General features: G+C 41.1%; 1 protein-coding gene across 4 annotated transcripts in view; it reads left to right on the top strand.

Moving 5' to 3' along the window:
- Window positions 1-23,356, top strand: part of LRRC2 (leucine rich repeat containing 2) — a 79,249-nt gene extending 55,893 nt beyond the window's left edge. For all 4 annotated transcript variants that reach the window (XM_055413655.2, XM_055413656.2, XM_055413654.2 and 1 more), the window contains 6 exons: window positions 5,264-5,420; window positions 10,922-11,058; window positions 13,544-13,689; window positions 15,499-15,654; window positions 18,192-18,328; window positions 21,666-23,356. In XM_055413655.2, coding sequence (XP_055269630.2) covers window positions 5,264-5,420; window positions 10,922-11,058; window positions 13,544-13,689; window positions 15,499-15,654; window positions 18,192-18,328; window positions 21,666-21,715 — 783 coding nt within the window. In that variant the 3' untranslated portion in view covers window positions 21,716-23,356. The remainder of the gene's footprint in view (window positions 1-5,263; window positions 5,421-10,921; window positions 11,059-13,543; window positions 13,690-15,498; window positions 15,655-18,191; window positions 18,329-21,665) is intronic.
- The last annotated feature ends 3,311 nt before the right edge of the window (window positions 23,357-26,667 follow it).

The raw sequence follows: 26,667 nt of genomic DNA, 5'->3' as shown, positions 1-26,667 counted from the left end.
TGCTGTAAACCTGAGTGCCTGCATCTTTTCTGCGGTGAAAGATTGTATCGTCCTGAAAAGAGCAGCGGGATTCCCCTGGGTCTCTCTGTGAGGGACTGGGACCCCAGCGGCTCCCCAGGCTGGCGCAAGTCTTTAAAATGCCTGATTCTGCCATCTTTCCCCACTGATATTAAAAAATAACTCTTTGCCTTTTTTTTTTTTAAAAAAAACAAAACAAAACCCTGAGCATGTAACCCGCCTAATACTCCTCTGACTTTGCTGACTTGTCACAGAGTGCAGGGCTGCAAAGGAATTTTGCAGTCAGATTTTCTCTGAGACTCTGAGGCCAGGGCAGAGGTGTCTTCTCTTTCTTTCCTCAAGTCTGTATGGGTCCTTCCTGCTCCCACTCCGCCCAGGTTGCTGCTTGGCTTGGAGAGGCTGCCTGTGGTCTGAGAGTTCCTGGTTGAGGCAGCACCTGGGGTGGGTATGCATGGGGTAGGGGAATGAGCTCAGGCTCTCTTCCCTTCAGTGGGACAGGCTTCTCCAGACCCGCCCTCCATCTCTCTGTATGCCACCGTTTTGTGGCTGAAAGCCCTCTGGACTGGAAACCGAGTATTTGGGGGTGATCCTTTATTGGCCCCGTGACCTGAGGCAGTTTACTCCACTTGCACGCATTTCACCTCCTCTGTCAAATGGTGCTGCTGCTTGCCTTGGCCCCCTCTGAGGGCCCTTGTGAGGGTTAAATGAGCAGATACTCTGTGACACTGACCCATGAGCGACACATCCCTGTAACAATGGCAGAGACTATGCCTGGAACCTCTTCAGTGGCCTTTCTCCTGCATGCCCATCACTGAGGTCAGTGCCGCCTTTTCTGGGGCAAGAAGGAGGGCCTGTCTGGATTTCTAATTAAATATCACCGATAAATCATTCTCATGTACTGTCATCAGACCTGACCCCAGACCCCTGGGGAACCTGCTGAGTCCTCTCGGCTCACAGCACCTTTGGAAAACCACTTTACAGGGCATTGAGTGAGTGCCTGGTGCGGTGAGGGGATAGGAAGAGGGTTACGAGCCGCCTGGCTCGGGACACTCCAGGGTGAACCCTGTGGACAGTGTCTTCATTACTTACAGTCTCTCCATCCCCTCCACTCTGCTCCCTGAGCTGGTACCATATCCTTTCTGGCACTCGCCCCGGGAGAGACCCTGGGGCCTCCAGCTTTCATAAGTATGAATTTCAGTTGCTGTTTTCCCTCCCCAGAGAGATTTGTGTTTTAGTCTTGCCTCTACATAAGGAGTGAAAAGCTCCATTAAGGAATCTTCGTCATGAGTATTAGAGTGCTCGTGGCAGCGAGGGAGTTCTGGCGAAAGAGTTCTTCCACTTTCTCCCTGCAGGAGGCCAGCATGGGATGTACAGGGCGGAGGAGCTTCTGGGGCTTTGGGGACTGGGTGGGGAGAGCTCGCCTGGAGTCCCTTGGAGCTGACTGTGGGGCCGTGATCTGTGACTTTGGGTGCCTGTTTGGAGTTGGAGCTAGGGGGGCTAGTCATTCCTTGTGAGCTGGAGGCACCCAGGCCTTGGGCTCTGTTCTCTCAGGGAGATTTCCCCAGTTTTATTGAACAACTTTTCAATAGAAAATTTCACTTCTACTATCAGGTTTTTTAAGAAAACTTTTTATTTTGTATTGAAGTGTAGCCAATTGGCAAAGTTATGATAGTTTAAGGTGAACAGCGAAGGGACCCAGCCGTACACATAATTGTATCCATTCGCCCCCAACCTCCCCTCCCATCCAGGCTGCCATATAACATTGAGCAGAGTTCCCTGTACTGTCCAAGAGCTATTTGAATGAATGAATCCTGTGATGTGGCTGTATTTTTCTACTTTAATATGTAACTCTTTAAATTGGCCTTTAAAAATTTTTGTCCTCTTTTCACGTCATGGGGACTTTTCATATCTATCTTGATTATCAATAGCTTTTTTGGAGGCGAGTTTCCATCTTTCAGGGTCTCCTTTTTCTTTTAGGGTATTTGCATGTTTTAGGGGGTTTGCATGTTAGGGGGTTTGCATCTGGCATGTTGGGGCTGTCTGAGAGCTCTGGAGACACGGGGTGTCGGGAGCACTGAGAAGCTGATTAGAAGGTCCGAGTGTGTGTCAGGAGGGGGCTTTGTTTTTTTGAGGGAGCCCCTGTATCACCAGTGTGCTCCCCTCCACCCCCACCCCAGGGGTACATATTTATGATGTGTCTGGTGAGAGCCCGTGGAGAGAGTACTCGCTCGTCCTGCAGGCAGGGACAGGCCTGGCAGCCTGTGCTCTGGAGAGAGGAGTCCTGGGGGCGGAGTCTTGGCATCCATCACTCATCCTATGCTTGCTGCCTCCCGCCCTAGAGGTGCCTGAACGTCCCCAGTCCAGGGACTCCGTTTAACCCCTCCAGTGGATAAGCCTCAGTCTCCTACTGGGACAGTAGCTCTGTGAGGTGGATAGGGGCAGAGATCTGGTCCTAGACTTTGAACCTCACCTCCTTCTTTCAGCCCTGCCTTCCTGCCTCACCTCTGCACATCCCTGTCTCTTCCACTTTCTAAACTTCGGGGGCATCTGGTGAGAAGTTCAGGTTGTGTCTTATTGTTCCTGCTGCTGCTGGCCTAAGACTGAGCAGGTCGGCGGCACTGGGTTACCATCTTCCAGCTTTCTAGCTACCAAAGCTTTGTTGCTGCTGCCTCTCTTTTTCTCTTTGCCCTCTTGTAAGGTTTATGTCTTTAAAAAGGAATTCTTTTACTGTCTTTTTTCATAGAGAGGAGCAAAAGTATATGTGTGTGTTCAACCTGCCATCTTCACCCTGTTCCTTTTATTTTTATTTAATGTGCTATCTTAAGATTTTTCCCATGTTATTAAAAATGGTTATGGATGTAATTTTAGAAGGCATTGTAACTTTTGCAAGCATGCTGTTATTGGAAGAGCAATATGAGAGAAGTTATTTATGAGACACTTGACCATTGAAACTTCAAGCAAGAGAGCGTTGTTATGACCTGGGGTCAGCTCCCTGATGCCCCAGCTTCTGTCTTGTCTGAGCTGCAGAAGGAAACCGTCTTGTCTGGTGTGGGTGGCATTCGGATCAGGATGAGGAGGTGCTGAGATGGATTTTCCAGGCCTGGGTGCTGGGGTCAGTCACGCAGGGCCCTGTGCTGGGAAGGGCCCTGGGCTTGATTTAATGCTCTGCCATCTCCATCTTGAAATTCTTAATAATTTTTAGAAGGGGCCTGCATTTTCATTTTGTCCTGGTTCCTGAAACTACGTAGCTGGAACGTACCCTAAGTAACCCATTTAAATGTCTTTGGATTTCAGTGTTCCTCTTTTATTTATTTTTAATGATTAATTAATAAATTTTTTGACTGTGCTGAGTCTTCGCTGCTACTCGGGCTTTTTTCTAGTTGCGGTGAGCAGGGGCTACTTTCCAGTTGCGGTGCATGGGCTTCTCGTTGCAGTGGCTTCTCTCGTTGCAGAGTGCGGGCTCTAGGGTGCACGGGCCTCAGGAGTTATGGCTTCCGGGCTCGAGAGCTCAGGCTCAGTAGTTCTGGTGCCTGGGCTTAGTTGCTGCGCGTCATGTGGGATCTTCCTGGATCAGGGATCGAATCCCTTGTCTCTTGTATTGGCAGACAGATTCTTCACCACTGCGCTACCAGGGAAGCCCTCAGTTTTCTTCTTTGAGATGGGCCTGAATCGTGCCCACTTTGCTATCTAGGGTGCACCTGGCACACCCTAGAGCCCGCACTCAGCAGCGAGAGAAGCCACTGCAACGAGAGGCCCATGCACCGCACCTGGAGAGTAGCCCCTGCTCACCGCAGCTAGAAAAAAGCCCAAGTAGTAGTGGAGATTCAGCACAGCCAAAAAAGTTAATTAATTAATTATTAAAAATAAATAAAAGAGCACTGCTATGCGAAAGCATATTAAAGATGAAAGGACTTCTGTAAGTTGCAAGCTTAATGCACATATCCAAGAGCAGTGATCCTAAAACCCATTCCAAGTACAGGTACCAGGCAAAGGGTCCCTGTGGACGCTCTGATTGCTGCCTCCACCCCGCCCCACCTCTCCCCTGTACATTCCTGCCCCACTTTGCTGATGGTGCGCTGTGGTCAGCTCTGTGAGGTCAGGGGACATGCATGTCCCTCAGTGCTCAGCACACCTTGTTGAAGTGGGGGCTCGTAAGCCCATGAACTGAAATTATTCAGCTGGCCAAATAACCCCTCTAAGGTCTAATGTGTTTCTCAATACCTTTACGATTTTATCCCAGAACACTTGAGGCAGGAAAGATCCTGAGTTGCTCTCTGTCAGTTCAGAAGTGAGGGCCAGAAAGGGGGTGCCCTTGAGATGTGGCTTAGCATCCTGGTCTCCCCACTGTCCTTCTCGGCTCTTATCCTGTTCAGTTCAGTTCAGTTCAGTCGCTCAGTCGTGTCCGACTCTCCGCGACCCCATGAATCACAGCACGCCAGGCCTCCCTGTCCATCACCAACTCCTGGAGTACACTCAAACTCATGTCCACAGAGTCGGTGATGCCATCCAGCCATCTCATTCTCCGCCGTCCCCTTCTCCTCCCACCCCCAACCTTTCCCAGCATCAGAGTCTTTTCCAGTGAGTCAACTCGTCGCATGAGGTGGCCAAAGTATTGGAGTTTCAGCTTTAGCATCAGTCCCTCCAATGAACACCCAGGATTGATCTCCTTTAGAATGGACTGGTTGGATCTCCTTGCAGTATAAGGGACTCTCAAGAGTCTTCTTCAACATCCTGTTAAAGACTCATAAACAAATTTAGAAATTTGGCACAGCAAATATTAAGTCTTTATCAAATATTTTAAAAAGCAACTTTTAGTAGTACAGAGGAAGGGAAATGGAGCACACATTTTAAAATCTAAATTGTGACCAGATTTTATTTTTAGACAATGTTAAATCCATATGTTGTAAATAAATAATATGTATGTGGCTTGGGGTGGGAACCTGGCTGTTAATGTCCGCCTGGCATTTGATTTTAATAATATGAATTCATGGCCCTTTTGAAATTGGGCTCATTTGCTACTGTGGAGTTACTGACAGCCACAGCATCTTGCTTTCTCTTTGGAATGGCTGCAGAGCTGGCGTGCGTGCGTGCTTGCTAAGTCAGTTTAGGTTAAAGGTCTCACACATGCTCCCTCTCCCCTGGGTTTTGGAACAAGTGCATGTTTTCCTTGGCTTCATGCATTCTGCCTCTGAACTCCTACACAGGAAGAAGCTAGTTCTGACCAATGGGTTTCCTTCTATTCTAGGAGTTCCCAGATTCTTTGAAGGAGCAGACACATCTGAAAGAATGGCACGTCAGCAATACTCTGATTCAAATCATTCCTAAGTATATCGAACTGTTTCAAGCCATGAGGATTCTGGATCTACCAAAAAACCAGATCTCCCGTCTTCCAGCTGAAATTGGTATGTTCCTTAGCTGGAACCTTCAGGCCCCTTGTCTGGGAAGTAGGTGACACGGAGAACCCTTCTCCTACTGCCCCAGGATGTCTCTGGGCAGGGCTGTTTCATGTGTCTCCAGAGCTTCTGGTTCATAGTGTCCCCTCTGGGTAGTGATGCTAGGATCTCTCTGCGAAACTCAGCAGTGCTGACATCTGCCACTTCCTTAGAAATGGCAAGTCTCATAAGTGAGCGGAGAAGGCAATGGCAACCCACTCCAGTACTCTTGCCTGGAAAATCCCATGGGTGGAGGAGCCTGGTGGGCTACAATCCATGGGGTTGTGAAGAGTCCGACACGACTGAGTGACTTCACTTTCACTTTTCACTTTCATGCACTGGAGAAGGAAATGGCAACCCACTCCAGTATTCTTGCCTGGAGAATCCCAGGGACGGAGGAGCCTGGTGGGCTGCTGTCTATGGGGTCGCACAGAGTTGGACACGACTGACAAGATTTAGCAGTAGCAGCAGCATTACTGAGCAGTGCTGTGTTTAGAAACTTTTTTTTTCTTTTAGCTTTAGAAATAAAAACATGCAATAATGTATTTATTATAAATATAAGATGCAATATGTTGTTGCTACATATTAGTCCATTGATGAGTTTAGTTTAGCTTTTGGTATTATTTTGGTCCAGATTCTTTATTTTCAATCATTCCGTTGTTCCCTCGCTTCATCGTAAGTGAAGTCCATGATAATGATCGTCAATTCTTCTCTTTCTCTCGTGGGTGAAGCACATGGCTGTTTTGGGCACATAGTTGTTATGATTCTTCTAAGACACTCAAGTCTTTCTGGACACATATCATCCCCATAAACCTCTGTCACGAGCAGGGCAAAATAATTAAACATTCTAGAAAGACATTAAATGTAAAGTCAACTCTCTCAGCAAGGATTGTTTTCTGGGTATCAAAATTATACACATATCCAATGTTCTTCTAGAGCTCTACATTGTAGCCATGTTTATAAACATATGTTAAAATATATGCCCTTTAACATATATGCACACTAAACATACTTCCATAGAAGAGCTTACACCATGTTCTCCAGCTAAGCCTTGTTTTCCTTTATCATACCATGAAGATGGGGATGGACTCTAAGGTCAGGCTGATTGGGTCTTTCACTTACTGAAAGGTCACCTTAGGCAGGTCACTCACCGGTTTTCAGTTTCTCTATCTGTAAAATGGTAATAATAATAATAATATCTACTTCACAAGGTTGTTGTAAGGATTAAACAGTTAATACAAAGAAAGCATTTAGAACAGATAAACCCTCAACATTTGCTAGCTACCACCACTATCATTGGGCTTCCCTGGTGGCTCAGCTGGTAAAGAATCCGCCTGCAATGCAGGAGACCTGGGTTCGATCCCTGGATTGGGAAGATCCCCTGGAGAAGGGAACGGCTACCCACTCCGGTATTCTGGCCTGGAAAATTCTGTGAACTGTATAGTCCATGGGGTCACAAACGACTGAGTGACTTTGACTTCACCACTCTCATCATCATCATCATCATTGTTATCTTTACATAAATGTTATTTTTCAATATCAGAATATCCTATCCTTCCTCATTCTCCCTAATGGCTGAGTGATGATTATTGCTACTGCTGCTACTGCTAAGTCACTTCAGTCGTGTCCAACTCTGTGCGACCCCATAGACGGAAGCCCACCAGGCTCCCCTGTCCTTGGGATTCTCCAGACAAGAACACTGGAGTGGGTTGCCATTTCCTTCTCCAATGTGTGAAAGTAAAAAGTGAAAGTAAAGTCGCTCAGTGGTGTCTGACCCTTAGCGACCCCATGGACTGCAGCCTACCAGGCTCCTCCACCCATGGGATTTTCTAGGCAAGAGTACTGGAGTGGCTTGCCATTGCCTTCTCCGGAGTGATGATTATAGTATGCTTTATTTAACTTGTTCTTTAAATATTTTACATTTAAACTAAGTAATTGGATACTAGATCTAAGATTCTGAAGACACAATTCTAGTCTGAGTAACTTAGGCAAATACTTTCATTTTTTTGCATCTTAGTATCTGATGCTGGGAGGGATTGGGGGTGGGAGGAGATGGGGACGACAGAGAATGAGATGGCTGGATGGCATCACCGACTCGATGGACATGAGTTTGAGTGATTCATGGGGTCGCAAAGAGTCGGATACGACTGAGCGACTGAACTGAACTGATCCTCCTTTGGAGGATAAGGGGTCAGACTAGGTGATTTTTTAATAATATTTGCCACCTTTAGAATTCCCTAGTTGAGTGTTTTTGCATGTCAAAAACACTGTGGGAGGGGAGGGGAAAGAAATCAGAAACTATACATTCTATACTGGATATATGTCATACATAAATATCTTATCCAACTTGTAACTTTGAGTCTATTTCAAATCAGCTGAATATAATTCAGCCAAATACACCTGTGACTTTGGCAGAGTCACAGAAATTCTCCTCACATGGCTGAGAAATATATCATATCCCTAGTTTGGAGATTCTTGCGATGGATGAGTATAAAATTTTTATCATTACATAGGGCATACATAAGAAAAGTAAGTATCAAATAATAAAAAGAGAGTCTTGGAATCATTTATGTGATGTAACTAGCCCTTGTTTTGTTCTAGGGAGTTATTTTCTGTTGCTTGCTTGCTTCTTAGATGCTAGTTGATTTATTAACTTGGAGTGTTTGGAATACATCTTCTTTTCAAATACAACTGTTGTGGACATTTAGGACAAATCATTCCAAATGTGCTGAAAAGAACTAAACATATACTAATTAAAGACATGGTATTTTCCTGGTGGAGTAGGTATAACTCTTTACACACTAGAGATAAATTAAAAAAAAAAAAAATCAACAGAATGTGGTAGGCCAGAAAGAGGACTGAAGAGTTGTGTGTTTTTTTTGTTTTTTTTTTTTAATCTTTTTTATGTTGAATGGCTATCTTTTGTAAAGGAGGTGGAACTGGATCTCTTACAGAGTTGTTTTAGAGAATAACTGAGCATTGGTTGAGCAGAGTGGGTGAGGGGAAGTGGTCACCAAATTGGGTATCCTGTTTCTCATTATCAGGAAATTGTTTCTGACATTTGACATCAAGGAATTAAGCATGACAGTTAGTGGTCCTCATAATGCTGAGGAATTATCATTAAATGGGTTTAAATAGCTAATTATTGAAGTAGTTTAAAACTGTTTGCTCAACTAATTTAAAGTGTGTAAATTCTTTAAGGCTTTCTTTGGACTCTAGAAGCTGGACGCCTCTGGACAACAAATTGTACCCCAATTGGATTATATTCTGCTCACTGGCAATTAGGTCTGAGGGCCCTGGGTAGGGAGATTTCATTTCAGTTGGAAAAGATCCTGGAACATTGCAGGAAAGGATAGACTCATTAGCTATTTGGAAATATAATATGCTGGAGCTATGATGGCTGTCTTAGTCCATTCAGACTGCTATAAAAAAAAACGGACTGGGTGGTTTATAAACAAAATAATTTTTTTTGCTCACAGTTCTGGAGTCTGAGATCGGAGTGCCAGCATGGTGAACGGAGGGCCTTTTTCTGGGTTGCACACTTCTTACTGAATCCTCACGTGGTCGAAGGGGCCAGGGAGCTCTTTTCTACAAGACCATGGATCCCTCTTGGAGCTCCACCCTCATGATCTTACCTAACCGTAATTAGCTCCCAAAGACCCCACCTACTAATAATAACATCACCTTTGGGCATTAGGATTTCAACGTATGAATTTTCAGACCATAGCAGTGCCTTAAAGGTTTTATTTTAGTTTTTGTGACTTGGGACCCTTGTCACACTGAAAAGCTGTTTTTTCCCGGAACCTCCGGCTCATGGTGCTTGATGACAATGCTGTTCACTACCTCTGATGGGGACTACCGAGTTCATCTCAGATGAATAATGCCAAGTTCTTATTTGTTGAGAGAGGAAAAGTAGTGTTTATATAATGAGATCAGGCATCATGAAAATAAGTGGCAAGGAGACCAACAATGTGAATACAAACATATCCAATTTCTTTATGTCTGTAAATTATTAAAATGTTATATCTGAGGTAGACTTTCCAAAGCTACTACTTTTTCTTTGCGCTAGCTAGAAGGAACTTATATACAGTTTTCTCTCCAGTTACCTCATCGTCTCTTTACATCCCCTTGTGGTAAATGCATGTACGGTTGGTATAAATCTGTCCTTAATGTACTGGAGCAAAGGCCTCCACCAACCAGATCAGGTAACTCTTTAATAGACAAATTTACTCTCCTGAATCTGGAGACTAGACAGCTTAGAACATTTACACTATCTGTGCCCATCTTAACTTTCCTTATTTAAACTAAAGAAGGTTTGTGCAGTGTGACCCTGTCTTACAGAAGCTGTGCCTGTGGAGAGCGTTAGTCTGATCACACACTCCCCAGCCCTTCCCATAAGAGAAACAGTCTTTTGTTATTTTATGTTAGCCCCCGAATCCATCCTGCTGTTTTGACACCAATACCTGACTGTTAGGTTGCAGTTGCAGTGTATACCAGGTGGGTAAGTTAGAGGGGCCACTGATTTTCACAACATCATCTTCATCGTCTAACAGTGAGACCACAAAAATTAACTCAGAAGTGGACCTACCGCCAATATACTGTCTTTCTTTGTTTCCCTTTCTCATTCTTAAAATGGCAAGAAATTTTGTATTTTGAGTGCCTGCTCTGCAAAAGTAAACAATACTTTTGGTTTTCCAACTTTTAAAATTAGATTAAGAATGTTAAAGTAATGCTTTAGATCATGCGTGACATGATTTTTGGAATATTAAATGTATTTACTCTTGTACTGGTTTCTGATTTGAAACTGGTCATATGTTTAGTCAATCAAGACACAAGTGGGATGTGGTGTTTCTCCATCAATCTGTTATTGCCTAATATTCTCAGTGTGTTCACTTCCTGCCTGTAAAAGGGATTTAGACTTTTTAAAAGCACACATATTCTTTAGGAAGCATGATATGTCATAATTAATAAATGCAAATATGAAGCCAAAGATAAATGAATTCCATGCAGCCTATGAACAGTCTCCTTGCTGAAGTCATTTACCATGTACATTGAGCTTTGTGTGTATTTCAGTACGTAGCTTGTCTCCCTTCAGAGTCTGAAGGACCACTTCAAAGCCATTGCCTGTTACTCCATTCATCGTATGATTTCAGAGAGGTTTGCACTCTGTGGGTTTTGGGTCCTGACTCAGTCTGTGTGGAGGAAAAATCCCCCACATCCCCCTTGCCTATAGTTTCACAAAGGATTAAACAGATAAAAAATAAGCAAAAAATGCTCTCATCTATGATCAAAATGCTCAGGATAAAAGATGAGCAGACATTTAATCAGAGTGCTTAGAAAACAAACACAAAATTATGTTTCATGCCTTCGCTACCATCATTTATACAAATGTTTTACATCTCCGTTTTCTTTTTGTCCTTAAAAGACCCTAATGAACCTTCACTATGCCTCTTGATTTTTTCTCATAACAGGTTGTTTGAAGAACCTCAAGGAACTCAACGTGAGTTTCAACTGTCTGAAGAGCATTCCTCCAGAACTGGGAGACTGTGAAAATCTAGAGAAACTAGATTGTTCTGGAAATCTAGAATTAACTGAGCTCCCTTTTGAAGTAAGAAAGAAACATTTTTGCATGATGATTTGTTTTTACTTGGTTTATGACATGGAATGGTCTATAATATGGGGAAGAAGTTTTAGAAGATGAAATCCATCTTTACTTAAGTGACATTTTCATGACATTTTAATCACCCTAAACCAGCTAATAGAAAGTCTTTAGAAACGTGCTTACACTTGGCTACAACCCAAATTTAATTTCAGAGCTGCTATCAAAAGAAAACTAGGCAAAATAAATGCTATTTTCATGCAAGGTATTTTTATCTAATGTCTGTTTAATATGTGATGCTTGATGTCCATAATGCAGATCCCAATTTGTTTACCCATAATGGAGAAAAAAATTGGAAACAATTGGAAATAAATGAAGTGGATTAAATTTTTAAAAATTTAAATGCAGATAAGTAAAGCAGTCCAGAGATATAATTTGAGAAGTCCATTAATTAAAAAATACCCATTTGTTTCTTTTTTGTCTGTATTCATTGGGGAAATGATTTTATATTATTTTCTGATAAAACAGAACAAATGAAAGTCAACAGTTTTTGTTGTTAAATAAAACTCAACAGGCTTCTTGTGCTTGAAGAGCGATAAGGATCTCACAAATCCTGCTGCTAATGAATAGGCTAAAAATAGTGTCGCTGGTGAGGCTCTGACAAGGCCCTGGCCACTGACTCTGTCTAGTCCTGGAAGGTGTATTCTTCTTCTTTCTTGGAAACTTCTGGGTGAGAGGGAGTGGCTGCTTCCACTCTTAGCATCTGTGTGACCCGGGAAATGCCGAGGGATGGTCCTGGTGAGGGGGCACAGCCAGGGCTCAAGTTTCTCCCACAAGCTTCTCGTTCCCGAGTCCTCCCATCTTTACAGAGAGGCCCAGTCCTCTCCCAGATGTGCAGGGTGGCGGCAAGCCAACTCACCTTTGACCTTTCTTGCTCCCGTGCCCCATGTCCACTCCATAAGTAAGTCCTGTAGGGCATGCCCTTCGGAATAACAGTGGAGATTTCTGATCATTTGCCTTGTCTCTTTACCAGTTCAAGTGTGAGTCTCCTGAAGATTTGCCAAAAGCCATTAAGACAGGCTTCACTAGGTCACACTACTCTTTGAGGCTTACACTTTCTGTCTTCTCTGGCTTTGCACATGCTGTTCCCCACCTGGAGTTTCCTCCCCAACCTTTCCACCTATCAAGGAACCTCAGGACCCAATTCTAACACTCCATTCTCTGTGACTCTTTCCTGACCCCGACTCTCACCTCACTCCTTTCTGTGTTACTGAATGTTGCAAATTGGAAACTTCTTCACACTAGTTTTTACTACATAAATTTGCCTTGCTCGTTTATGAAAGTATAAACCCCTCAAGGGCAGCCACTGTGAGCTATCCATCTTACCACCCCCAGAATGTAGCACAGTGAACACACAATAGGTGTGCAGAATATATACTGTATGTATCTGTTTTGCATCAGTTCAGTTCAGTTCAGTTGCTCAGTCGTGTCCGACTCTCCGCAACCCCATGAATCACAGCACGCCAGGCCTCCCTGTCCATCACCAACTCCCGGAGGTCACTCAAACTCATGTCCACAGAGTCGGTGATGCCATCCAGCCATCTCATTCTCGGTCATCCCCTTCTCCTGCCCCCAACCTTTCCCAGCATCAGAGTCTTTTCCAGTGAGTCAGCTCGTCGCATGAGGTGGCCAAAGTATTCAGCTTTAGCATCAGTCCTTCCAATGAACACCCAGGATTGATCTCCTTTAGAATGGACTGGTTGGATCTCCTTGCAGTACAAGGGACTCTCAAGAGTCTTCTCCAACACCACAGTTCAAAAGCATCAATTCTTCGGCATATGTTCATATAAATGCCTTTGGGAAGAGACGTCAATCTAAAAATTATTAGATTGGATGAAACTGGAGCCTATTATACAGAGTGAAGTAAGCCAGAAAGAAAAACACCAATACAGTATACTAATGCATATATATGGAATTTAGAGAGATGCAAATGATAACCCTGTATACGAGACAGCAAAAGAGACACAGATGTATAGAACAGTCTTTGGGACTCTGTGGGAGAGGGTGAGGGTGGGATGATTTGGGAGAATGGCATTGAAACATGTATGTTGTTATATGTGAAACGAATCACCAGTTCAGGATCGATGCATGTTATAGGATGCTCGGGGCTGGCGTGTGGGGATGACCCAGAGGGAGGATAAAGGGAGGAGAGAGGTGGGAGGGGGGTTCAGGAGGGGGAACTCATGTACACCTGGGGCGAATTCATGTCAACGTGTGGCAAAACCAACCAATATAATATTGTAAAATAATTTGCCTCCAATAAAAAATAAATAAGTTAAAAAAAATTAAAAAAAAAATTATTAGTTGAACCTAATTCCCACTGTTAAAAAGTAATTAGACACAACGTAATAAATCAACGCTACCCCAATAAAAATTTTAAAAAATGAATTAAAAAATTGAAAAGTAATTAGAATGTTTTGTTATTCCTTCCTAGTTAAGTAATTTGAAGCAAGTTTCATTCGTAGATATCTCAGCAAACAAGTTTGCCAGTGTCCCGATCTGTGTCCTACGGATGTCTAACTTGCAGTGGTTGGATATCAGCAACAATAACCTGAATGACCTGCCACAAGACATAGACAGGTAGCTGCTTGCATTCTGAAGGTGCGGTACGTGGACTAGTCACTAGCATTTTAAACACGCCTGACACGTGAATGCTTTCGAAGATCAACTAGTTTTCCAGAGTTTCTTGGTTCTGAGAAACTAGTTTGGTTCTTAATAGAATAAGACAATTGTCAGTCTACATCATACAGATACATGTACAGCTGACCCTTGAACAATGAGGGGCTTAATCGGCATATAGTTTCTTGTTGGTCTCTGTACCAGGGGTTCCTCTGCATCTGTGGATTCAACCAACCACAGACCCATGCAATACTGTAATATTTACTGTTGAAAAATATCTGCATATGAGTGGACTCATGCAGTTCAGACCTATGTTATTCAAGGGTCAACTGTATATATATTGTGTGTATATATATTGTGTGTATATATATTGTGTGTATATATATTGTGTTTAAACTGCATATATATATTTTTACTAAAGTAAAACAGATGCGTTCAAATTGTGTATATATATATATACACACACACACATACATATATATATATACACAATTTGAACGCATCTGTTTTACTTTAGTAAAAATATATATATGCAGTTTAAACACAATATATATACACACATATATATGTATGTGTGTGTGTGTGCATATATATATATATATATATATACACACAATTTGAACACATCTTTGTTTTACTTTAGTCCTCAGTAGAATGGAAGTTTAGCTTTCCCTTACTCCCCAGGAGTAGAAAAGTAAATTCGTTATGTATGGAATAGAAACATTCTATATAGGATATCAGGATAATTTTTATCAGTTTCATTTATTGCTTTATTATACATAATGTTTCAAACAAAATTGATATGCTTAGTAAGGTTTTCAAATTCTATCCTTGTAGCTATTTCATTTTAAAAAAAATAACTATTATACAGAGTCATGTAAGATTCATTCATTCAATCAGCCAGTGTTACTAGGCTTCTGTGTGGCAGGCCCAGAGAGTGGGTGGAGTTCAAAATGTGAATGAAACAAACTTTCCGGCCTCCTGGAATCCATAGTGTTCATCATAAAGTAGCGTGGTAAGCTGTTGGGACACAGGAACTGAAGATGGCTTGGTCCTGAATGCCATCTCATATGACCTTTCTCTACTCCTGGGACATGTGATGCATATGGATGCTCTCCTGGTTTATGAGACCTAGTGGGAATTGTTTTAGTTTGAAACACAAGGGGAACTTTGTGAAATATTTTGTGGGATCAGTCAAAATTTTGCAGATGACTGAAAGGAAAAGCTAGAGAGGCAGGCACTGAGCTAGAAGAAAATGGAAAACAGAGAATAACATATTTGGACCATATTTTGCTCATTTCCTTTTCACTCTGCAGGTTTATCTATATTTTAAAGTATGATGAGAGAATAGTAACTGTGTTCTCACAAGAGGAAATATGTTACCAAAATTTGTTTATTCTCACTGCAGCTCTAATATGATTTCTTTTCCATATCTACCTGTGGGAACAGAGTAGATACTAGATAGAATGGCAGATACACTGATTTTTTAAGTTCCATCATGGCCTACTACATATTGTATAATTTGCTTATCCTGCTGGTATATCTCTATCTTCCATTGCCAACTAAGTCAGTAAAAACTTAAAAAACAAAAAACCCAAATCATGTCACCCAGTGTGACTTTATTTAAATCGTATAGCCAGTTTATCCTTATAAGGGTCATATGTAAAAAATAAACTAAGTAGCGATTTCCTACTAGAATTTATCAGTAATTCACTTTTCTTAGCTGTGAGGCTAAGTCCTTGAGTTCTAATCCCTTTCTTGTCTTCTTAGGCTAGAAGGACTGCAGACCTTTTTGCTGTACAAGAACAAGCTCACCTACCTTCCTTATGCTTTGCTTAACCTAAAGAAGCTCACCTTGTTAGTTGTCAGCGGGGACCACTTGGTGGAGCTCCCCACAGCCCTCTGTGACTCCTCCACACCTTTAAAGTGAGTAGACGGCCCAGTAGAGACCCATTCAGATGCAAGGTAAGAGCGAGGGGCCCCTGGAGCCCGGGCCTCCGTCTCAGACACCATGTTCAATGGTTCTCCTACTCTGAGAACAAGAAATTCTGGTGCTTTCATATGGAATTTTGAAGTCTTTGGTCAATGGCATGGGGAGGTATAGCTCAAAGAATTTCTGGATAAATGCTACCTGCTGGCTGAAGGCACAGAGGGATATGTGCCCAGGGCACAAGTACACACACACACACACAGATAAATACATATAAAATTATTATAAATAACATATAAAAAGAAATCTGGATTAAGCCACAAACTAAATATAGGAAGGAGGCTATAAAATGAATGAGAATTGCCAGGTTAATGATAACAATAATAGATACATGATGAGGTATTTAACACCTGTCCATCTTGAGACACCATTAAAATGAGGGGAAAAATAAAATGTATAGACCCACAATGATGAAAGAAGCAGCTAGGGTCCTCACGGAATGAGAGGTCCCAACACATTTCTGGCAGATACTCAGCAGAGGCACACTGGTGTCTGATGGAAATAGGATGAAACAGGCTGAAGCTCAGAGGGCAAACCGCGAGATGAGCCATATCCTGGAGGACTCCAAAGATGCGTGGTAGTCGGATTTCAGGTATGGAAGGTGTAGACTGGGTCGTGGTGCTAAAAACAGAAGGAGCAAAAGGAAAGCTTCATACAAACAGGTGGTCCCCTGCCTTCCCGAGCTCCTCCTTTATTTCACTGGGCAGATAACTTAGCACCAAGGGTTCACTGATCGAAAAGTGTAAGGTTTGCTTGAGGGAGGCCCTGAGGGAATGACCCTGGAGTTTTGTGTTTGGAGATTCCCCAGGGTACTGATTTGCTCCCTGAGTGGTCAGCCACAGCAGGGCTGTCCGCTGGGCAAACACTGTCTTCATATAAAGATGCCCAGACAGCATTTTGCTGTCTCATTTTCAAAATACGACGGTATCTCTAAGACTTACCAGATAATTGTCACAAACATATAAATATTATAAACTGGTTTTCAATTCTAGAATCAAACTGCAAACAAGATAGAAAAGTTAAATGTGGTTACAGATCGGAACATGGATGGTGTTGACAATAACAATGTAAAACTACACAAAGTCTGTGATGTGCTTTGAAATGCTTCAAAAAATCAGGTGGCTTGATGGGTGGCTAGAGGAATGGGTAGATCGGTGGATGGGTATGTGGTAAAGCAAGTACAGTAAAATGTTAAATGTGGGACCTAGGAGTGATTACAGGGGTGTTCATTGTAACATTTTCCAACTTTGCTGAATGTGTGAAAAAGTTTCATAATAAAATGTTGAAAAAATAAAAGTATAGATAAAAATTGGGAGGGAGGAAGGTTAGGGATATAGAGGGAGTTGAAGATAAGGGGAGGAATATCTTCACCTGATTGAACAACATTAAAGTATTTTTCCATGGTAAAAGATAATTTCAAATAGATTCAGTAAAAACAGTGATTGACCAGTGACAAATTTCTTTGAGATGGGAGAGGAGCAAAGGGGTAGTAGGGCTGCTTTACATAAAAAGTATCATTGTGCAATTCAAATTTTAAGATTGGTACAGTGATTACTTGGATGAAAAATGAAGGATATAAAATATAGGTATATGTCTTATTTTTGGATTAAAAAAGGTGATAAAAATTCAATGAAACAAATTACAAAAGAAAAGTTAAATGGATCTATGTAAGAAGTAAAGCCTTTTTGCTTTCCCCATATTTAGCTATTAAATAAAGTTAAAGGGAAAATTAACTGGGATATCTATATATATATAGATATATAAAGCTAGCAGTTATGTGGCTGATATCATATATATACATGTATATGTATATTTATAATATATGTATGTAACATTTCTTCTACAAACTGAAGAGAGTAGACTAAATTCCCCAAGACTTAGTAGGGCCTACAATTGTAACCAAAGACTGTTCGAAAGATTTCCTATTTTGAATAGAAATATTTGTAGAATCTTTCACATCAAAAGATCTTTCAAAATTGTGAAGAAATTAGGTCAAATGCCATTTTGGCTTGTCTCCCTTAGCTTCTTTTTTTTTTGTTACAGTAATCCATATTTTAAATATTTCTTTGATGGGGATTTCATCTGAGTCCTTTTCAATGTAGCCACATTTTAAGAGATTGCTGTCACTAATTGGGAGTAATATCAAGCATAGTAAGGCATCATATCTGACAGAGAGGTTAAGTATTATTGTTCACCTCATGCCCACTGTCCTCTGGGGCTAAGTACCTCTCATTTTCCCAACAAGCCTCTGCACAGTCTGGTATAAACTGAATCCAGTAATCGTATTGGATTACTGCACAGTGAAATTCCACTATTGGAATATTGACACTATTATTATGTGGTCAGCTGTGACTTCCAAGAAGAAGTGAGAAATTGGGATTTAGTGCCACAAAGGTTGACTTCTGAGAAGATTTTTGCACAATTGCAAATGCACAGGTGAAAGTGGTGGTGTTTTCCGTATTCTCTTGAATAGATTTGTAAGTCTTATGGACAATCCTCTTGAGAATACCCAGTGTCAAGATGGTGATGAAACGATGGAGAGTGAACGAGATCGCCAACATTTTGATAAAGAATTTATGAAAGCCTATATTGAAGATCTTAAAGAAAGAGGTAGGTTATTCATATTTCAGTTCAGTTCAGTTCAGTTCAGTCGCTCAGTCGTGTCCGACTCTCTGCGACCCCATGAATCACAGCACGCCAGGCCTCCCTGTCCATCACCAACTCCCGGAGTACACTCAAACTCATGTCCACAGAGTCGGTGATGCCATCCAGCCATCTCATTCTCTGTCGTCCCCTTCTCCTCCCGCCCCCAACCTTTCCCAGCATCAGAGTCTTTTCCAGTGAGTCAACTCGTCGCATAAGGTGGCCAAAATGAGTATATAGAATTCCAATCACTCATGCAACACATTTTTTGCTGTAAGCCAAACTAAAGAAAACCTGATTGGTTAGGGGCAGGTTACTTTGTAAATTATTTTCTATTTACCAAAAAAGAAAAAGAGAGAGATACATTTGCTTTCGTTAAATAATCAAACTTTCTTAGTGTATTAGCCTGCTTAATACATCCTCAACCATGTGACAGAGAAGCTGGGAAACATGCACTTAAAATGTGAAGGTTGCATTACTAACTTTATGTGGAATTGTAATGAAATGATATTGATAAAATAGTATTTTAATTAATAGAACAGAAGTTTCTATGTCAAAATCCATTTAAATTTAACTTTTAAAAAAGTCATCTCTTATATAAATCAAAGTACACCTGTAAAATATCACAAAAGGAAAAAACAAAATGACAGATTAGTGTGTGTATGCTAAGTTGCTTCAGTCGTGTCCGATTCTTTGAGACCCTACACACTGTAGCCCTCCAGGCTCCTCTGCCCATGGGGATTCTCCAGGCAAGAATACTAGAGTGGGTTGCCATGCCTTCTTCCAGAGGATCTTCCTAACCCAGGGATCGAACCCACATCCTTTACATTTCCATTGGCAGGCTGGTTCTTTACCACTAGTCCCACCTGGCAGACCAGTAAATAGATGCATTTAGTTTGGGTTTCCCATAACTAAATGATGCAGAGGAACAGAGCAGTCACAATACCTCAGGAAAGGGCGCAAGTGTTTTACCTAGTGGCTGTTTCCAAAGTGCTCCAGAAGCCTTAGGACCCCTTCCTCCCGTCAGAAACAAAGACTCAAGGAAAGGCATCAATTAGTCTTTGTTCTTTTTTGCTGCCTCTTTTGTTTTTTTTCCTCTTCTGGGTGTGGGTGCCCACAAGTTATCTCTTAATTTTTCCATTTCTCTTTTTTTTGATAAGCTGGGTACAGACCTGAATGAACGATGTTGTGCATGTGGATTTAGGGAGGATGTAGCCCTGGCCCCGTGACTCTGAAGACAAGCACTTGGGGACAGGTTCCCTCAGTCACTCTCAGAAAGTATCATACATGTGAGCTTATTGCTCCCTTGTTAGTAGGTATCTGAAGATGATACGTCACATTCAGATATTCAGGTATCTGATGACGTTAATGAAAAATACCATTTATTGGCAAAGTAAAATTTTTCCAGTTAAAATAAGAAAATTTCTATACAGTTATCTCTCATGTGTTTGTCCATCCTTAATCCTGAATCCTGAAATGTTATGAAATAAATTAGAAATTTATGTTAAACATGAAACTGAAATACCAGAACCATTTACTTGTCAAAATTTATCTTTGGGTTGTATAATTTTCCTCTTGCAGAAAACTTTCTTGTATTTTATTCATCTGTTCATAATTCTGTTATAGTGCTATTATAAAAATGTAAGAATGGATTAGAGAAAATAGGTATTAGTCTTTCCATCTATGTGGCCAGCAATAAAAATGGTTTGATTTTAAAAGTTAATTTTAGTGATAATAGGTTTTGAATCCATTTGTTTATTTCTAAATAATTATCATAATTCTATCCTTCATATGGGCTTCCTGGTGGCTCAGCGGTAAAAGAATCTGCAATGCAGGAGATGCAGAAGATGTGGTTTCGAATCCCTGGGTAGGGAAGATCCTCTGGAGAAGGGAAAGGCAACCCACCCCAGTATTCTTGCCTGGGAAATCCCATGGACAGAGCAGCCTGGTGGGCTGCAGTCCATAGGGTCGCAAAGAGTCAGACGTGAATGAGCAACTGAGCACGCACGCACACACTCACACATCCTTCATATACTCACATTAGGTTGAACTAAGTGATATTGCCAATATTCAGCTGTGTTTGACCGGCATAAACGCTGATTTCTTAATAGATCAGCCTAGATGTCGTTGGACATATGCTTTGAATTTTTTTAAAAGTTTCTTTCTTCTTCATTGTGCTGTCTTCTCTCTCTTCTCTCCTTCCCTTTCAGACTAATGTCAGAGTTAGAGAGTTCATCACTGTAAGGCAAAGAACACAGATTTAGTGGGACTTCCTTGGTGGCCCAGTGGTTACGACTCTGCCTTCCAGTGCAGGGGGTGAGGGTTCCCTAACCAGGGAACTAAGATCCCTCATACCGCAGGGTGCAGCCAAAATAGATAAATAAATTTGTTTTAAAAAGTAGATTTAGTGAGTCTGTGTGGATGTCCAACCTTGTATGATTCAAGAATGTTGAAGAAATGAGGCCTCTCCCTGGTCCTCACACTTTAGTGAACATGAGAATCAGCTACAGGCTCCACTCCCAGAATTTTTGAGTCATCAGGTCTGGGGTGGGGCCTGAGAATGTGCATTTCTCAGAAGTTTCCAGGTGATACTGATGCTCTGAGTCTGAGAACCGTTGGTATAGACCAGCCTTTGAAAGAATTTGGCCGTGAAGAGAGAAAGGGTATGCAGTAGCCAGTGGGAAGAGCAAGAATAATAAAATGATTATTAATAAGATGGTGCTTGGTTTAGGAATAGCCCAGACTTCTCTTATAAACCATATTCCCTTCTACCTGGCATCTATAGTCCTTGGCCAGATATTTCTGTTTTATCAACTTTTACTATTTTAGGCTCATACAGTTTCCAGTATGTTGATGTAACTTATGTAAGGTGGTTGGAAAAATTGCAAAAGAATGAGAATTAATAATAAGTTAATCTTCAGGACTTCCCTGGTGGTCCGGTGGTTAAGAATCTGCCTTTCAAGGCAGGGGACACAGATTTGATAGCTGGTTGAGGAACTAGATCCTATATGACACAGAGCAACTAAACTTGCATGCTGCAGCAAAGACACAGTGCAGGGAAAAAAAAAGAAAAAACATATATAAATTTAAAAATTAAAAATCAATCTTAATGCATTCTTCTATCTTAGGTCTAAATATCTCTAAAGCATGACTATACATTTGTTGTGATTGACTTAATGGTGATAAATAAATGCATTTATCTCTATACTTGGAGTATGAAATGACAATAATTTGTATTTTGATGTAGTTACACTTCATAATAAGATGTGGAGTGGTTGAGTATATTTTTTTCTTTTTGTTGCAGAATCTGTTCCCAGCTATACCACCAAAGTATCTTTCAGCCTTCAGCTTTGATGCCATCCATCAGAAGACTACAGAATCTTCCTGACCTGTGGAGCTGTAAATCTTCCTGTTGTAGGTTGTCATAGAGGAATAATGGCTTGAGCTTAAAGGCAAAGTCTAGAAACCACTGTCATAATTGTTAGGAAAAATGGTTTTCAAATTTCAAGTATGTGAATACCTCTCTCTGTGGACTGGAGAATCGATAAATGGGTTTATAGTATTGATATTTAAAGGTTCATTTGCATTTACTTGTTTCCAAATATTACACATTTAATGTTTTAGAAAATGTGTTCTTTTTTAAAATTATCACTTAAAAGACCAAATTTTGAAGTTGACTGCATTGTTTTTGGAGATCCAGGGATAAAGTGGTATTGAAAAGAGTATTTATATTGAACTAGTCAGATGAGAGTATATTTTATTATTTTGAAAGAGTTTTAATGCATCATTTATTTTACTGAGGATGGTTTTCCTTGGGTTTATACAAATTGCTATTTTCATATGTTATAAGTTGTATTTTACCAAGTTTAGGCTTTCAGGAAAGACTTTAGGTATAATCTGGGCCTTGAAGGTAGAAAGATGGGCTGGGTTGTCTGCCCAGGCATTGGGCTCAGATGGTGCTCTGGTGGCTTTAGTGGAGGACATGTGGGCCTGGCTGATCATGGGAAGCCGGGTGGGGCCTACATGGATGGTTAGCCTGCCACGAGTGGGCCTCCTGGGGTCCCAGGATGCATGCCGGAGCACAGAGCAGAGGCATTGCCTCCAGGGACCGTCCTCCAAGATGGTCATATAAGGTAGCAGGAATGAGTAGTCCACACTGATGAGGAGTCCCTCGCAAGGCTTCCCTTCAGGTGCCTCAGGAAGACTGCTCACAGGTGAGCCACTGCGGTCCAGAGAGAGCAGAGGAGACTGAGTTTACATTGGCAAAGAAGGAATTCATTAGAGGGCTTCCAACTTTGGTATCACATTATAGGATTTTGAGAAATTATACAAATATCTATTTTTATACTATTATCTTGGGCTAAAATAAGATTGTGAATATGTTGAAGATAAGCTTAAGCAAGTAACTTTTGTTACTAAGATGGAAAAATTGCATATATTCATATATGTTTATACCAATCCACTCCTCTGAGGTCTAGCTGAGTGCTGTCCAGTAGAACTTTCTGCTGTGAAGGAAGTGCTCTGCATCTGTGCTGTCTAATTTAGTAACTGACAGATGTATGTGCTTCTTGAGCTCTTGAACAATGTTTGGTGTGACTGAAGAATGAATTTTTAATTACATTTAAATTTAAATAGCCAAAGGTAACTACCATGTTGGACAGCACAAGTCATGACAGTTGGGTTTTTCAGAAGTTAATCGGGACTAGAAGTGAGCAATTTTTATTTCTTTCTCTGAAGAACCAAAGGGGTTAATACTGACACTCAATATTTTGTCTTCATAGGTTTAATCATACTTCTAAATGTGTTATCCTCAACAGATATAAAGCAGGCAGAACAGTCTAAAGCCACATAGTAATGGTTCCATAGAGCACTGCTTCAACTTAAAGGCAAACTCTGAGAGGTGAAACTCTAAGAGATGAAAAGAGTAAGAGAGTCTCTTTTCTCAATTAAATGAGAAGTCACTTTAATTGAACCTCAAACAGTTGTGTTTTTATTTATAGCACTTTACAAATATAATGCAAATTTATCAGTTGTACTATGTGAATGATTTTGGAATTTTATTTCATGCCACAGTATATGTTACATAACAACCAAATGGAAAATGTATCTCAAAAGGGGGGAAATGAGAGCTTTCACATAAATTGACTATCCATAACTCATGTAAAATTTATTTCAATAAAGCCAGTCTTTTGTGCAAAAAAACTTTATATCGATGTTACATAAAAATAACTGAAAAAGTATTGAATACATTGATATATAATTATTTCATATTACATAACATCCCATAATGTTTATTGTGTTTAATAACATAATCAAAGAAATATAGTTTAAATATGAGGCTTGTAGAAATACTCTTTACTCACATAAATGTTAAAGTGCAGAAAGATTCTAAAGTAGAGTAAGCATCTTAGTGGAGATAAGAGAGATCTGAACATTTTACATGATGCATATGGATCAATTCATAATTTGGAAAAGTAATTTGTGTAGAATATAGGTATGAATATTAAAGCAATATGAATGAAAGAAAATAGAATTCTTGGGAGAAAAATGTTCTGGTTCCAAAAGCTTATTATGACACCCATTTTTCATATGTTGAAAGTAAAGGGGTGAAGACACTTCGGTGAAATCATTGAGTAGTGCCTTTTAATTAATAACAAGACCTACACTAGATTTCTTAACTTTAGCTGTCTAGAATGCGAGTTTGACATGCTTGGCAAACACCAGTTGAGGGTCACTCAGGACTGTGAGGAGTAATCTCTGGAAATCAGTCACTGTCTTTGCCTGGATGCATCTCCCTACTTTTGAGTGGAAAGAAAACTTAGATACTTTTAGTCATTTTTTTTGTTTAATTGAAGTGTAGCTGATGTATGGTGTGTTAGTTACAGGTGTACAGCAAAGTGATTCAGTTATACATATATTCATTCTTTTTCAGATTCTTTATAGCTTATTACAGAATATTGAGTAGAGTTCCTATGCTCTCCTAGGTTATCCATTTTATAGTGTCTGTATGTTAACCCCAAGCTGCTAATGTATCCCTCCCCGACATTTCCCCTTTGGTAACTGAAAGTTTGGTTTTGAAACCTGCAGAGTCTGTTTCTGTTTTATAAAGAAGTTCATTTGTATTATTTTTAAAAATTAGATGCCACATATGAGTGATATATGTGACATTTGTCTTTCTGTCTGACTTAGTTCTCTTAGTTTGATGATCTCCAGGTTCATCCATGTTGCTGCAAATGGCATTATTTCATTATTTTTTTTTTATGACTGAATATGTGATGAGTTGACTCACTGGAAAAGACTCTGATGCTGGAAAAGGTTGGGGGAGGGAGGAGAAGGGGACGACAGAGAATGAGATGGCTGGATGGCATCACCGACTCTGTGGACATGAGTTTGAGTGAACTCCGGGAATTGGTGATGGACAGGGAGGCCTGGCGTACTGTGATTCATGGGGTCGCGGAGAGTCGGACACGACTGAGCGACTGAACTGAACTGAACTGAATACTTCATTGTATACACATACCACATGTTTATACTTTCCTCTGCCAGTGGACATTTAGACTATTTCCATGTCTTGGGTATTGAAAATAGTGCTGCAGCGAGCATTGGGGTGCATATATCTTTTAGAAGTATGTTTTACGTCAGATATATGTCCAGGAATGGGATTGCTGGATCATATGGTAGCTCTATTTTTAATTTTTTAAGGAAACACCATTCTGTTTTCCAGCTTTCCTGGTGGTTCAGTGGTAAAAAATCTGCCTGCCAATGCAGGAGACATGGGTTCAGTCTCAGGGTTGGGAATATCCTCTAGAGAAGGAAATGGCAACCCACTCCAGTACTCTTGCCGGGAAACTCCCGTGGACAGAGGGGCCTGGTGGACTGCAGTCCATAGGGTCACAAAGGGTCGAACATGACTGAGCAGCTGAACACACATACTGTTCTCCACAGTGGCTGTACCAATTTGCATTCCCATCAACAGTGTAGGAGGGTTCCCTTTTCTCCACACACTCTCCAGCGTTTATTGTTTGTAGATTTTCTGATGATGTCATCTGACCCGTATGATGTGATACCTATTGAAGTTTTGACTGCATTTCTTGAACACTTTGTCATGTGCTTTTTGGCCATCTGTGTGTCTTCTTAGATATTGTTCCTCAGTGTACATAGGTTTAAATGCTTATTTTATGGTGTGTATATTGGTTTTATTTCTAAAACTTAGGAAATTACATCTAAGCTTTAAAATTTGAAATGGTGCCAAACTTCAGTGTTCATATGCAACTCAAATATCTCTGCTTAGAGTCTCCAGCTGTGTCATCAGAATGAAAAATTGAGATGCTTCTGTCATTTTATTGCAGTGTAATATAAATTACAGGAGATGCAAATTACAGTTGAGTAGGCCTTCAGTTCAGTTCAGTTCAGTCGCTCAGTCGTGTCCGACTCTCCGCGACCCCATGAATCACAGCACGCCAGGCCTCCCTGTCCATCACCAACTACCGGAGTACACTCAAACTCATGTCCACAGAGTCGGTGATGCCATCCAGCCATCTCATTCTCCGTCGTCCCCTTCTCCTCCCGCCCCCAACCTTTCCCAGCATCAGAGTCTTTTCCAGTGAGTCAACTCGTCGCATGAGGTGGCCAAAGTATTGCAGCTTCAGCTTTAGCATCAGTCCCTCCAATGAACATCCAGGGTTGATCTCCTCTAGAATGGACTGGTTGGATCTCCTTGCAGTATAAGGGACTCTCAAGAGTCTTCTCCAACACCACAGTTCAAAAGCCTTGCAGTATAAGGGACTCTCAAGAGTCTTCTCCAACACCACAGTTCAAAAGCATCGATTCTTCGGCGATCAGCCTTCTTCACAGTCCAACTCTCACATCCATACATGACCACGGGAAAAACCATTGCCTTGACTAGACGGACCTTGGTTGGCAAAGTAATGTCTCTACTTTTTAATATACTATCAAGGTTGGTCATAACTTTCCTTCCAAGGAGCAAGCGTCTTTTAATTTCATGGCTGCAATCAGCATCTGCAGTGATTTTGGAGCCCAAAAAAACAAAGTCTGACACTGTTTCCACTGTTTTTCCATCTATTTCCCATGAAGTGATGGGACCAGATGCCATGATCTTTGTTTTCTGAATGTTGAGCTTCAAGCCAACCTTTTCACTCTCCTCTTTCACTTTCATCAAGGGGCTTTTGAGTTCCTCTTCACTTTCTGCCATAAGGGTGGTGTCATCTGCATATCTGAGGTGATTGATATTTCTCCCAGCAATCTTGATTCCAGCTTGTGCTTCTTCCAGCCCAGCGTTCCTCATG

The sequence above is a fragment of the Moschus berezovskii genome, chromosome 24 (assembly GCF_049115385.1).
Source record: "Moschus berezovskii isolate FMDL1 chromosome 24, NW_MosBer_1.0, whole genome shotgun sequence".
In the NCBI taxonomy this organism is placed as follows: domain Eukaryota; kingdom Metazoa; phylum Chordata; class Mammalia; order Artiodactyla; family Moschidae; genus Moschus; species Moschus berezovskii.
The sequence above is the reverse complement of the archived record's forward strand: the minus strand, read 5'-3'. Positions and strand labels throughout refer to the sequence as shown.